Below are 15,243 nucleotides of genomic sequence, written 5' to 3' on the forward strand. Positions count from 1 at the left end.
TTCAACAAGATCATTGCGTTTAAAAAAAACTTAGCTTAGTACGAGGGGCTAACGGGACTATTAGTAATTTTTGTAATAACAAATTACAAATATTCTTTTAAAAAAAAGAAACTAAATGTTTAAAAATGGTGCAAAAAGTCTTCTAAAGGCATTATAATTTTATCATTTTTATCATCTTCTACACCACACACCAAAGCACCGTCACTCATCATCATCAGATCATTTAATCAAAAATATATTTAGACCACCATACAAAAAATGCAAGCTTGCTTAATTATGTTTTTTAAAATGAAAAAAAAAATTGAAAGGTCAAGGACAGTCCTTAACCCTAGGGGACACCCGGGTTTGAACCGGGGACCTCTCGATCTGCAGTCGAATGCTCTACCACTGAGCTATATCCCCGATGACGAGCCGCACGAAATTAGTGAACGGCTTAGACGTGCGTGGGCGTTAGCTTTTTCTTTTTTGGTCAGGCGTTTTTGTTACAAGTTTGTTTTTTAAAGGATTTTTTCATTGAAACATTCAAGTACAATATACCTAATTTGAAATGTTTCCTAGCTTAGTGATTTGCGACAGTCTGTTTTGTCAGAGGTCGCAGGTTCGATCCCCACACAATATTTGTATTAATACCTAAATAAATGATTATTTTGTGTGCATGAATATTTATTTTTTTGTCTTAGTGGTTTCTGTACCTATCACAATGTTCTGTTTTTGAAAAAAAAAAGGTTATTAAATGTTTATAATCTATTGTCTAGTGCTTATTCAAAGATATTTTAAATGGAGCTAGAAAATATATAGAGCTATAAAAACCAGCTACAAGTTTTTGTCGTAAATATTTAAGAATATTTTTTTTTGCCACAGAAGTCGTATTTTTTTTACTTTACTTGCTGTCACTCACCTTATATGGCCTATTATTATGTTTAACAATCATCAATATTTTATTAAAGAAGGTCAACGCATTTTTGAAGGTAGGTGAAGATAAATAAAACACCAGACTATTCCAAATCTCTTTGATGTGCTAATCGAACTTGATGCCAGTAGTCTGTTCGATCCAGGATCGTACTTTGGCGATCTTGCTGTAGACGCCGTAGGAGCCAGGAGTGGCGCAGCCGTAGCCGAAGGACACCATGCCCAGGATCCGGTCGTAGGACACCGCTGGACCTCCAGAGTCACCCTGGAAAAAACCCATGAATTCGTCAAGCCAAAAGACAAAAACCTCCCTCAGGGATTTGCACAATGGCCAGTTTAGTGTTAGATGCTTACTCTGACCCTTGCAAGATCGTTGGTCCACCGAATGAAGAAGTGACTGTGAACCCTTACCCATGATATGATATGCAATAAAATTATTTGAATTTGAGTGAAGGTCTGCTACAGTCCGTTGTACTCGAAGTTTTTTTCTGGCCCAACGGCCATCACTTCTACGAGATATGTGCTCCATCGACAGCCGCTTAAGTTTGGCAATTCAGTCAGCGTCAAATAGTTCGTTACACAAAGTAGTTAATAAGTTCGCAACACGTCTTCGTTACAATGAGGACTATCGTTTTTATACTTAACAGTTGGCACCCCTGGCGATTGACAGGACCTTACTCTACAGTGGCGCAATCTTGATGAGTGCAAATACGATAGTCCTCCTACCACTTTCGCGCTCACCAGTTGGCGTCACTGTCCTCGCTACTAGCAAGTGACAGGACATTACAGTGAGCGCTAAAACGATAGCCCTCATTGGAATAAGATTGTGTTATCTATCAACTTTTTAGCCATTTTGGGTGTCACGAACCATTTGACTGTACTCGAGATTTTTTCTGGCCCAACGGCCATCAGTTCTACGAGATACGTGTCCCTCCTACAGCCACTTAAGTTTGCCAATTCTATGACACCACATCAAGCTACTCGTAACTGCTATACACTTTTGTACCTTATGCATACATGTTATAATTGCTATTTTGCCACAAAAATTTAAGTTCAGTTACATATTTGAACTCTGAAAAGTTGCTTTATTCCCTTTTTGCTGTCTTCAAAATTGACATCAAATACCTACCTGACAAGCATCCTTCTTTCCTTCTGAGAATCCTGCGCAGAACATCCTTGCTGTGAGTCCTCCCCTGAAATAGGGGAAAGGCACATTCTGGCAGTGTTCCTTAGAGATGATGGGCACCCGCACCGCTCTTAGCACGTTTGAGTATGGACCCTGTAATGGAAGATTATCAGGTCATTTAGTCTCCACTAATGCTTCAACCACACCATAGCGAGCATATCGCCATCGCCGGCGCGATCACAGCGCGATCACAGGCCTATGCCAATGACAGGTCGCGTGGACTGTCATGGGTCGCGCGACCAGTCATTGGCCTATGTAGGTTTGATATTTATGTAGGTTTAAAATAGTACAACATTTTCACCACCATATTCTCTACCATTCTTGTGCGTCTTTCTTCTTTTTTTTTTCAAGCAAAAGCTGAAAATCAGTGTTCTGCTCATTTTAGAGCAGTGTCTACACTGAGCTCTTTGCTTTTTTGCATCGCTGCGGCACACTTATACCTTAGGGCGCAGGATTTTCTTTCTTACTCTTTGTAATGTACTATATCTTTTCTGCTACTCCTGTGTTTATTAATCTTACTTTTTGCTTCTTGTGTGTCAATGTGTTTTTGCAAATAAACCATTTATCTATCTATCTATGATCGCACCGGCGATGGCGATCTGCACGCGTTGGTGTGGTTAAAGCTTAAAGGGGCACAACTCTCTTCTAGTTTCATATTTTCAGCTATAGGACGTCCACTGCGGAACATAGGCCTCCCCCAATGATCTATATTGACCGGTTGGTAGCGGCCTTACGCCATCCTGCTACCCTTCAGACAATTCAGTCCATACTTTGGTTATTCTGGTAACAATTTGATCTTAGAGACTATGTTAGTAGGGTTAGTAACAATGTTCTTAGAAGTATGTTAATAGTACAGCATTATGTATGGGTTTGAAAAACTTTAATATATTTATTATGGACGCTTTATTGCTTGCTTATGAGGTCGTCGGTCCATCTTGTGAGTGGACGTCTTACGCTGCCCTTTCTAATTTACCAAAGGCAAATGGAGGATTTGGCCTACACTCCCCTCACAGGCCAGACAGGCTGGGGATAAGAAGTTCGGTTTTCCTAATTAGTCGCTTTTTGCGACATCAACTGGAAGAATTAGTGGTCCTATTCTATTTTCTATCAGGATTTCCAACAACTTTAAACGCATTTTGTGACTGTGCCTCAAATAAAATGGCCTATCTTAAAAATAATGTCTCGTTTAATATTACTTTACATGTCTTGTGCACTTTTAAAATTTCAGACCAAAGATCTTTTTAGGTAAGTACCTACACAAAATGTGTTATTGCAGTCTTAAAAACATGTGCGCATATTTAATATCATCATCGATTATTAAACAAACATTAATGTGACCAATTGGCTGAGGAGGAGAACGCTGGCAAAAACAAGATTGTAAATTAAAAACACATTGGTTCCGCCTCCCGCGCGTGCGCTGATATTAACCTTTAGCACAATACAAATGGTGCCAGCAAGCCCAATAGTTATTTTATTATTTCTCGTTTCAGCCGAAAGACGTTCACTGCTGGACAAAGGCTAGGATTTCCACAAAGGCCGGTCCTGCGCCGCTCGCATCCAAGCACCTCCCGCGACCTTCACCAGATCGTCAGTCCACCTAGTAGGAGGCCTGCCCACGCTACGTCTTCCGGCTCGTGGTCGCCACTCAAGAACTTTCCTGCCCCAGCGGCCATCAGCTCTACGAGCTATGTGCCCCGCCCACTGCCACTTGTTTTAGCGATTCTGCGGGCTATGTCAGTATTTTATTATTTATTTTTGCCTAATGTAGACACCATAACTCTAGCTTGGTTGCCTCATGTTACCACGTACAGCTTAACTATAAGTAAAGAAAACTCGGTTAATAGAAACACCTAAAACTCAAGATCTAGCTCGATATGCCACAAACTGCCACGTACTGCTTTACTAAGTATAACAAAATCTCATCCATGTCTGTTTAAAAATCCTCATAGCTCTTGATTTTTCTTTGTCTTCCTTTTACATAAATAAAATCTTAATAATTACAGTATGATTGGTCTGGGCTTCACCATCTTTTGCGTCTGCATTAAAAATGGGCTGACACTTTACAAATCATATCAATGCATTATTTTGTCTCATCCCATGATGTCACAAGCGATGCAGAATAAAAAAGTACGTCCACTGCTGGACAAAGGCCTCCCCAAGGATTTCCACGACGATCAGTCCTGCGCCGCCCGCATCCAGGTACTTCCCGCGACCTTTATTAAAGTAGAAAAAAATCAAAAGAAGTGAAACCACTGTTCCCATATTTCTGTTGTGAGTGTGCCTCCATGGGTCGCTAGCGATTGGCATTTCTGTTAAATGTAGAAAATGTGGCCAGGAATTTGTATTATCCTGCTTTCGCCTCCGAGATTTATTTTACCATGTAGTAGTACCCCTGTACGACAACCCAATCCGCACACAATATTCAGCGTAGTAGTAGTAAAAAACAAAAGAGCGGGCAACCCCACCCCTACCACGCTGTGGGCTCGGTGTCCGAGCGGTCTCATTCCTTTGTGCGCACGCGCAACGACCGCACGCAGTATAAGAAAAATGCTTAAGTGACGTCACCAGGACGTTTTTACCGACAAAAAACGTAATTATTTTAAGTTGTGCAGTGTAGTGACGAGAATTAGACCCAACACAAGGTTGGTTTTAACAACTATTTTGTGCAAGTGCTCGTACATTTTTATTATAAGCGTTGTGACACGACGCGTAACTTTGACCCATTTTTAGCTCCAAGTTAACGCGCGATGTTAACCAGTAGCCATTTTTTGCTCCGAGGTAATGCGAGATGTTACCCAGTAGCCATTTTCTGCTCTAGCGAGTTAATACGAGATATTAACCAGCAACCACTTTATATTCGGTCATTTTAATTGAATGATCAAACGAACTTACCAAGTGAAGTTCGATCTAAATTATCCTGTTTTCGCCGAAGAGATTTAAGGTCCCTCCCAACCCGAAGATTTCTATATCTTCTTCCCTGGAGGTAAACGTCAATGTCATCTCTTCTCTAAATATAATGAGACCGCTCGGACACCGAGCCCACAGCGTGGTAGGGGTGGGGTTGCCCGCTCTTTTGTTTTTTACTACTACTACGCTGAATATTGTGTGCGGATTGGGTTGTCGTACAGGGGTACTACTACATGGTAACTTAAATCTCTTCGGCGAAAACAGGATAATTTAGATCGAACTTCACTTGGTAAGTTCGTTTGATCATTCAATTATACATTATACGTCACCTTTATGGGTAAACTTAACTTCATCATTAAAATTAAAGGGAATAGAGGGCAGGAGAAGCCTTTAGTAGCCCTGATGTCATCATAATAAGACCATCGATGCCTTGAGAAGTAACTAATAAGATTAAGTAGTAGATTCTTTCTTGTCTTGAGATGATGTCGAGAGCACGGAATCTGCTGCTTTACAAAATGTAGACCCTGAACCTATTTTGTCCAAACTAAGTATGATTACAGAAAATAACCAATCACCAATATGGCTTCAGTCCCAGGCGTCAATATTGACTATAATTACCGGGTTAATCCAATTTGGGCTTCAAAGTCTAGCTCACTGACTTCAAGCCTACTACCAAATATGTTTTCTTGAGTGTGAGAGGCAGAAGGTCTAGCTGAATAACAAGACGTGGACTCTATCTCCATTCTTTTAAAGACTAAAATGAACAAAACTTACGTTTTCCTCCGTATTGCCCCACCCAGTCACCGTCACAACCTTTCCAATGACCATATCCTCGATATGCGCGATCTTCACTGGCTGTATGTTCTCATCAAACTTCAGAGGCTCCTTCAGCTCCAGGAGTTGAAAGTCATAATCGAAGGGGTGCTCCTTATTGCTGGCACTCCATGTTGGGTGCACATGGTAGTTCTTGATGTCCACCTTCCTGCCCTGGTTGAGGTATTTGGACCCCACTCTAATGTACGGCTTCTTGCTTTGAAATAAGTTTGAGATTATTTTGTGATGGGTTCATTTTTTTATTTAGGGAATTCAGCAAAAGTAAAAGATCACAGAAAATAATGGCTGAAACTAAAAACCCGAAACAGTTAGTTGAGGGATTGTACTACTGATCAAAATGTGATCTTTTTGGGCCTAATATTATCGATGCAAGAAAATACTCGGTAGATACTAATAATTGCCAGTAATTAATGTATAAATTAAAAGAAACCCAAAGACGATGAAGGTCTGAATACAAAAGATAAATCTTGAAGTAAAAAATACAATTTTCAATTTCATTATCGGCCTTACACAGAGGACAGACAGAGCAGTGCTTTTGTAGAACATTAGCCTCCATGCCAACCTTTTTAGAACCAATGAGCTAGTGACTTTCTTCATCATTATCATCATATCAGCCTTCACAGGCCCTCCCCAATGATTTCATGATCTGTTGGTACCTAGTGGCCTGCATCTACTAGTGACTCTATTTTAAATCTTCTCTTACCCACAATGCCCCGCAGTGATGACCCACTTCTTGTCTATGATAGCTCCACCACAGTTAGTGCCATAAGCCACATGATACGGATACAAATTTATGTCCACTTCAAAACCTCCCACAATTTTATCCTCACCATAGTTGCTATACATGTCATATCCATGAAAAGTACTATCTGAGCCTCTATATCCATCTCTTTCTTTGTACTGAAAGTTGTCAATGTCAGGGAGCTCTGTGGGCTCTTCGTATTGTTCGATGTCAAGCTTGTTTTGCCCCTTCCTGTGTTGGGATTGGCTGTACCGGATCAACGTGGGTAGTTTTACTTCGATTATCTTTTTCGATCGCGTCGGATGCTTTGATGCTTTTGGTACCGGGATTATTATTAGGTCGTAAGCTGTAACAATAGAAAATCTTCTATACACAGTCAATTTAGGATCATTGACAAACATGCTATCTTTATCACGTTTTATCGCTTTATCGCGTTTGTCCACGAGTTGACATCATTTCAGCGGCAGGACGTCCATTGCTAAATATGAGCCTCCCCCAAATTGACCAATTGGTAGCGGCCATCCAGCGCCTTCTTGCTATCTTTATGAGGTCGTCTGTCCACGGAGGGGACATCATTTCAACCACAGGACGTCCACTACTGAACATAGGCCTCCCCCAAAGACTTCCACATCGCCCGGTCGGTAGCGGCCAGCATCAAGCTTTCTTGCTAACTTTATAAAATCGTCTTTCCACGAAGTGGAAAATATTAGGATTAATTTAAAAAATCAATTACATACATTCAGTCTGTGCTACATCCACATTATAAGCCACGACTAGAACCACGAGTACAAACTGGAAAAACATTTTAGTTTACAAAATGGACAGTCGATTTGAAAAAATACTTTTTAAACACACATCCCGGCAAGCATCGAAAACTGTCTAAGTTCAATTTGCGAGTGAATGTTTTGATTAAGAAGTTAATAAGTCGTGAAATTGCGTATTTGCAACGGTGTGCAATATTTTGTCGATTTTAATTACATTTTGACTTTGACACGTGGAGTTTCTGCAACACTATTACGTCAAAATAATGTTTACAACTTTGACTTGAATGAACAAATTAATAAATATAACTACTACATTAACAGAATTTAAGATAATTATTAAATTCAAATTATTTATCAAAGAAGTCACATTCTAAGGCGCAGTTCAAAATAAAGCCAATAGGGGGCGTCGTTATTGCTCACAAAATTTCCATTAAAATCAAAGCAAAAAATATCAAAAATAAATAAGGATAAAGTTATGGTCATCAACAGCCCTTTACAGTCCACTGCTGGACTATGAGCCTCCTCCACTATAGTGGAGGGTTTTGCCATAATCTCCACGCTTGGCAGGCGGGTTGGAGATCGCAGTTTAAAAGATTGATGTTTTTCAGAGAGCGCTGCTGCCCATTCTCTGTTTGATGTGTAGTCCCTAAGTCGCCTCTTACGACACCCGCGGGAAGAGTAGGGGTTGGTGACAAATGTATTCTACTCTGCCGTCACCACACGGCTTAAAGTAATGGTATCTCTATGTAATAATTTAATTTAGATTAGAGATTACCAGCAATTAAATTGTTTCGTAGCAAGTATGCAGTGCTGCCACCTATTAATACAATGGGTAAACATGGTGCTACCTCTAGCGTAGTATTTAGGAACTACACATAAATATTTTTAAAATAATATAGTAAAATATTCTATTAATTACATTAATCAAAATAATTATCGTTAAATAAATAGACATTTATTTATTTCCTTCATTATACTTCTTGTAAACTGTTTGTTTTGTCACATACTGATAGCGACATCTAGTGCCGAATAGAAGAACCTTACTAAATATCGTGCGTCATATTAAGTAACAAGAAATTGGTGCTACTGAAATATTATTTATTTACGTATCATTTTATTTAAATTATCCGTCTTAAATTATTTGTGTATTATTTCAGTTATAAAATTTAATATGTATGGAGAGTAGCGACCTCTACCTTTAGATACCAACAACAGTCAGTAAGAATCTCCCGCGTCTGCATGCCCGACTACTCGATGTAGTTAAAGTTCTTGCAACTCACGAAGGCGAGTGATATTTACTTGTGTGTGTACACTGTACACGCACATAACGATAGTGTAATGTCCGTCAAAACTTTTGAAAAACGAGCAGTAGCGAGCCACCACACAAGTAAAGCACACTCGCCTACACAGCAACTATACAGTGTCAGCTGTTGGCAGGTTCAAATCCCACAGAAGGCAGACATTACTGTATTTACACCTTATGGACCTCGTTTATTCTTTGTTAAAGGTGTTCACTGCTGGACAAGGCCTCATCAAGTATTTCCACCTCCTGCGCTGCCCGCATCCAGCTTCTCCCAGGTATGTTATTTAATTCATTTATATTTATATTAGGTACTTATGTAGTTGTAGACTAATTAGTAATTATTCTACTGAATTCAGAAGAGTATTTAAAAAACGATTATAATTAGTAAGATTTTTTTTATGAATTAATAACAAAAATCTTATAAGACTAAATTAACTAAATACATTATTGACATCTATAGGTATTCGTAAAGTCACACTGACCTTGTCTTATTGGAAATTATAGGTAAACCGCGAAACAAGCATAAAAGGTAAATCATTTATGGGAAATAAAATATGGAATGAATGCCGCTAGTACTTAATATAACTCAAAGGTACTGACTGCAATGACTGACTGACTGACTGATTTAGTCATCTATCAACGCACAGCCCAAACCACTGGACGGATCGGGCTGAAATTTGGCATGCAGGTAGATGTTATGACGTAGGCATCCGCTAAGAAAGGATTTTACGAAACTCCACCCGTAAGGGGGTAAACGGGATCCACGCGTACGAAGTCGCGGGCGGCCGCTAGTTTTAATAATATTTGGTAAAAAGATTGTTTCATGAATGGGCATAAAAAATCTTATAAAACTAAATTAAATACATTATTGACATTAAAGAAGACTGTCTTATTGGAAATCATAGCTAAACTGCAAAACTATTTTTTATACTAGCTGAGCCGGCGAACTTCGTACCGCCTATGTTCATCAGAAATAAACATGACACCGTATACCTACTTATAACTTGTCATCTTATCTACCTATCTCCGGCTAGAATCGAACCCATAGCCCTATTTGACGTGACCATGTCCGATGCCCTTCGTAACTGTGTGATAATAGATGATTATCAGTTTGAAGTCCTTGCATCCTTAGTTATTAAGACTTAAATCTCTCTAATATCTAGCGCCCGTATTCACAATCATTACTATGAGGTCTCACAGTGCACGTGGACGCATAGGGTGACACGTGAACCAATTACAGAGCTCTATTCAACGCTGGACGTTTGATTTGCAGCTTCACTTAAGCAAGCATCGTTTATGAATATTGAATATGCGTAGGTATTAATTAGTGCCAAGTTGCTATTTCTTCACGGTCCCATTATTATTCTAAAGCAATAGTTTGTCTATGCATTTGGAAATACACTCGGCATCAAATAAATCGCACCACCCGCGACAAGCATTTTCAAACGTATGCATCCCCACTTCCTACCAATATTGGCACCATTTAAAAGCCTAGTTCTAACCTTCATTTCATTAAAGGAAAGGTTTTTACACTTTTTACCCCAGAAATGTGTCTTTAGAAGGATCCAGAGTCACTTCTTCAAAAAATAGGTAGTTACGCTTGCGTCAACTTTTATGGCTATAAAACTGTTAAGTTGGGATTAATCGCTATCCATCTGTTAAAGAGGACACGTGAAATCATTATTTGGTTTTATAACAACAAAAATTGGTCTAATTGATCCCATAGGTGGGCCCAAAGTGAGGTATTTTTTCAAGTCACATTTATGGTATATGTTAATCATTTATTAAGAAATTAAATGTGTTTTTCTTTAAGGATATTTATTGGGCTTTCAAATAACACCAATATTGTTGGGGCACTATGATTGTGTCAGAAGAAAATCGTTAAAGTTCGCGTCGCGGAAGGTGCGGTTTATTTGATGTTGAGTATATTATACTGGGACTTCATATTAATAGGGAATCCCAAAACAGTGTTTTTTTTTAAATATATGCTACGACGTCGTCATCGCCTTGACATCTAAGTTAGTCTACGCGCTGGACGTAAGTGGATATCTAGTAGCACGTATCTGTACATGGTACAGTACCTCTAGTACGAAAAACTTTCGAGTTCGTTTCGTTGCGTATTCAAAGTGTCATCGAAAAATTTTGTATGAAAAATTAAACAGCGCCCCCTAGGGCGGCTATAATATAGGGGGCTATAATATAGGGGGCGCTGTTTAATTTTTCATACAAAATTTTTCGATGACACTTTGAATACGCAACGAAACGAACTCGAAAGTTTTTCCTACTAGAGGTACTGGAAAAATTTTGTATGAAAAATTAAACAGCGCCCCCTAGGGCGGCTATAATATAGGGGGCGCTGTTTAATTTTTCATACAAAATTTTTCGATGACACTTTGAATACGCAACGAAACGAACTCGAAAGTTTTTCCTACTAGAGGTACTGGTACCGTTTCAATCTAAAGTTTACATCGTCTGTCAACGACATTATGAACCTTATTTTCTTAAAAATTAGATTCCTACAACTGTTCCTTTCTGTTCTCAGTTACAGTTTGGGTCTAGACATTGTTGTACAGTCGAAAGCACACATTTTCGTTCCAAATGCGCTCTTAATACCTACAACTAAACAAGATGTTCAGTTTTACGTGCCGGCACCTGTACCTCTAGCATGAACAACTTTTATCTTCGAATCGTTTGAATATTCGATAAAATTCGATACTCAACCTTCGGATTAAACGATAACGTGACAATTTTGACTCTCGAAATAAGTTTCATGCAACCATTTCTCATACTATGTTCATTGTTCACTTTACGACACGTTCACAAGGGCGCTGTTGTTGTTTTCGTACTAAATTTTTTGATGGCGATTCGAATAGACAAACGATTCGAACTCGAAAGTTGTTCATGCTAGAGGTACTGTACATTCCGTGTGACTTTTGAGTATTCTTCTCGAGTTATTAAGATATTAGTAACAATATTTTAAAATAACATATTTGTAGCTTTTCCTAAAAATTTCAAGTGAATTATAATGCAAGATTCGAACCCGTAGCCACAGTAGCTTTATGGTCGATAGGCAAACTACTAATCCAGTCGCAAATAACTGTCAATATAAGCCAGTCTGCTTGTGACCACGGCTGCAGCATCGCAGCCGAAACGTCAAACCGTGAGTACATAATTAATGTAACTCATTAATAAACGTCGCGTTAAGACCCGTGTCTTACTATTTTGTCAATATACTGGTAGGTATATACGATACATCCATAACTGAATCTTATAATTAATCAAAATAGGTATTTATTTACTATTTATGTATTCGTCATTAGAGTGAATAGCCCAGAAAAAGAAATTAGTTTTCAAAGGCCTTAATATGGCTTTTTTGCAACTTTTTGGACTTTAAATAAAAGCCGTCATTATTGTAAGCCATTTAATTGATTTTTACCTCAAAGATGAATGTATTTCATTTTATTAATATTCCTATTAATAAAATGAAATACATTCATCTTTGAGGTCGTAGATTGTCGTAGTTTTTTTATATCCGGTATCCGGCCGGATAGTGAGTTACTACTATCCGGTATCCGGCCGGATAGTAAATTTAGGCCGGATATCCGGCCTACTGGATAGTTACCGGATATCCGTTTCATCTCTAATTGATGGTGAAAACGGGCATAAAAGTTTAAGACAAGGTTTTTAATAGTCCACAAAGAAATAATAAACAATGATTGTTTTTCTATCATATCAAGTCTTAAAACGGCCATAAGATTTGACTGTATTGTAAATGAGCTTTGATTAAAATGGTTTCAAGCTCTCAATATTAAACTGTTTGTTATAAAAGACATCATCATCGTCAATTTAGAATTTTCTTTAGAGGCATCATCATAAATATTTCAGCAACAGGACGTTCTCTGCTGAACATAGGCCTCCTCCAATGATTTCCATCTCGCCCAGTTCGTAGCGGCCTGCATCCAGCGCTTTCCTGCTACCTTTATGAAGTCTTCGGTCCACCTTGTGGGTGGACGTCCCACGCTGCTTTTACCAATATCTTCCCATAGTAAAACACCAATCATTTTAAGCCAATACGTCTTAAAATGCTCAACCAAAACACCCACAGTAAGAAGAAAACCAGCCGTATTGATTTATCAAAGCATGATTCTGTAGAGCCCTTAAAGCTTAATAATAAGGCTTTAAATATAGGTATAACGGGAACAAATGACCGGGGCTAAATAAGAGGGGGACGACAATGCCTATAAGAAAGCGGGAGGTTATAAAATTTGCATTCGGCTAGAGCCGGGAGATGCAGGCGGGGGCGCGGCGCGGTTGGCTGGAGGCGGACTTTGGTAATTAAAATAATAAGTAAGTATAAAGCACTTACAGGGCAGATATTATGTACCATCCTAGACTGCATCTTACTGGACATCAGGTACGATTGCGGTCAAATACCTGCCTTCTCCTGCATAGGAAAAGTAATCTACTTACTTTTTTGCATTGCAAGTAAAAAACCCTAATAAATACAGTAATTATGTAACTTGTAGGTGTTGTGGGTAACCTTTTGACGGAGCTTCATGTGAATTTTTATGTTTCAAGAAAGTATTTAAATACTTATAACTTCAATAACAACGGGAAAACAGAAGATTAATTTAAAATCAATAGCGTTGCCATATTATTCGTCAAATTAGGAATGTATAATCGGTTCCATATATAAATAAATAATAATAAAAATAAAAATAAAAAAGCCTTTTATTTCTTACTATACACAAAATTAAAAATAAAACTATTAAACATGCTAATAAAACTAATAAACGTGCTAATAATTAACATACTAATATTTAGAAGTTATTATTGAGCAAAAAAAAAGAAGTCAGAACCCCCCGTTAGTTGGAGGTGAAGGCCTCCTCTAGAGAATGCCAAGTGTCCCTGTCGCCTGCCACGTTCATCCATTGCTCGCCAGCCACTTGCACTATGTCGTTAGCCCATCGCGTAGTTGGTCTTGGTTGGTTCCATATAAACAAAAATAAATCGAACAGGATGACTTTTCAAGCAGTTTTTAGAGTATAGAATTAGTACTAGAATGTGTGTAGGTACTTCAATGGTGAAAGTGAGAGAAAATCAGTCATTCCTATTATTCACATTTTCATCGAATCTATAGCAATTCTTGGTATGGAACAGCTGTTTTTACACTGTATAGGCAATAAGTAAAAGGAGATTTTTTAATCTGCGGGTTTGATCACAGGTTAGATTATGACTAATTTTTGCGGGATAGTCCAAAAAAAAAATGACTAATTTTATTTTTCTGCTTCTAACAAAATCTGTAACTATTTTCATAACTTTTCTGAAAAAAATTCATGAAACCTACAAAAGCCGCTTCCACAGTTACCCACAGGGGGGTGTCCGACCTCTCTGGGGGGGCGTCTAACAGGAAAAAGGAGGGTGGAAAATTTCCATTTTCTTACGTCTTTCGCCCCGACTCTGCAGCAGTTTTTGATTAACGGACTGGGGGATGCCATTATGTATTCACCCCCCATTTACTTAGTTATTATTGTGTCTGAATTTTTTGGTACTCGGGCTGTTTGTGGTTGGTACTCTAGAATGAAATTCAGGGTAATTTATAAGTTTTGTGGATTGTGATAGGTTTTAATGGTTAAATCAAATCAAATCTCTTTATTTGCATAACTAGCTTTCCGCCCGCGGCTTCGCCCGCGTGGAATTTTGTCTGTCACAGAAAAACTTTATCGCGCGCGTCCCTGTTTCAAAAACCGGGATAAAAACTATCCTATTTTCTTTCCCGGGACTCAAACTATCTCTATGCCAAATTTCATCAAAATCGGTTGCGAGGTTTAAGCGGGAAAGCGTAACAGACAGACAGACAGAGTTACTTTCGCATTTATAATATTAGTTGGGATTCCAGGTACATAAGTGGTCTTAAATAGATTTGGTTACGTTTCACTGTTTGCTCGAACTAGAAAGCGTGTAAATATTAAAAGAAGAACCATCTAAAAATAAGGCCCGGGTTTTAGAATAAAGCTCAAAACTCAATGCATAAAGCTTAATCTATGTCGGCCGTTTGGTGTAGTGGTTCGAAATGGACTACTATTCCGGAGGTAGCGGGTTCGATTCCCGCACAGTACAAACATTTGTGTGCATGAACATATTTGTTTGTATTGGACTGGGTGTTTTCTATGTATAATAAGTATGTATTTACAAAAAAAAAGTATTTAAGTATGTTTATATCCGTTGTCTAGTACCCATAGTACAAGCTTTGCTTAGTTTGGGACTAGAAGCGCAGTGTAAATGTCCAAGGATATTTATTATTTATATTTATTATTTAAAGCTTTTGATCGGTGAAATTTCAATATTTAGACGAAGCACTGGACAGAATCTATGGTTTGTATTACAAAACATCGTTCCAAACTAGATTCCAACTATAACATAGCTACACTGAAGCATATACTTACTTATCGCTGCACCAATTCAAATTATGACATTTATCCGGTATCCGGTATCCGGCCAAACAACTATCCGTTTCATCTCTACCATCAATCCCTAATTTATAAGTGACCCCTTTGAAAACAAAATTCATGTTAACTGTTACCATAGGGGTCACTTA

General features: G+C 38.5%; 1 protein-coding gene and 1 non-coding gene across 2 annotated transcripts; both read right to left on the minus strand.

Annotated features, from left to right (window-relative positions):
• Positions 1-330: 330 nt before the first annotated feature.
• TRNAC-GCA (transfer RNA cysteine (anticodon GCA)) lies at positions 331-402 on the minus strand. Its single transcript has one exon. It is a non-coding gene; the product is annotated as a tRNA-Cys (tRNA).
• A 616-nt stretch (positions 403-1,018) lies between these two features.
• On the minus strand, positions 1,019-7,382 carry LOC114351499 (trypsin-1-like). Its single transcript, XM_028302743.1, has 5 exons — positions 7,316-7,382; positions 6,540-6,924; positions 5,777-6,032; positions 2,039-2,188; positions 1,019-1,174 (listed from the first exon to the last, which is right to left on the minus strand). Exons 1-5 carry the CDS (start codon positions 7,380-7,382, stop codon positions 1,019-1,021), a joined length of 1,014 nt encoding a protein of 337 aa, XP_028158544.1.
• Between the last annotated feature and the right edge of the window lie 7,861 nt (positions 7,383-15,243).

Source organism: Ostrinia furnacalis, unplaced genomic scaffold (genome assembly GCF_004193835.3).
Source record: "Ostrinia furnacalis isolate ACB-3 unplaced genomic scaffold, ASM419383v2 OfSCF1159, whole genome shotgun sequence".
NCBI classification, from domain to species: domain Eukaryota; kingdom Metazoa; phylum Arthropoda; class Insecta; order Lepidoptera; family Crambidae; genus Ostrinia; species Ostrinia furnacalis.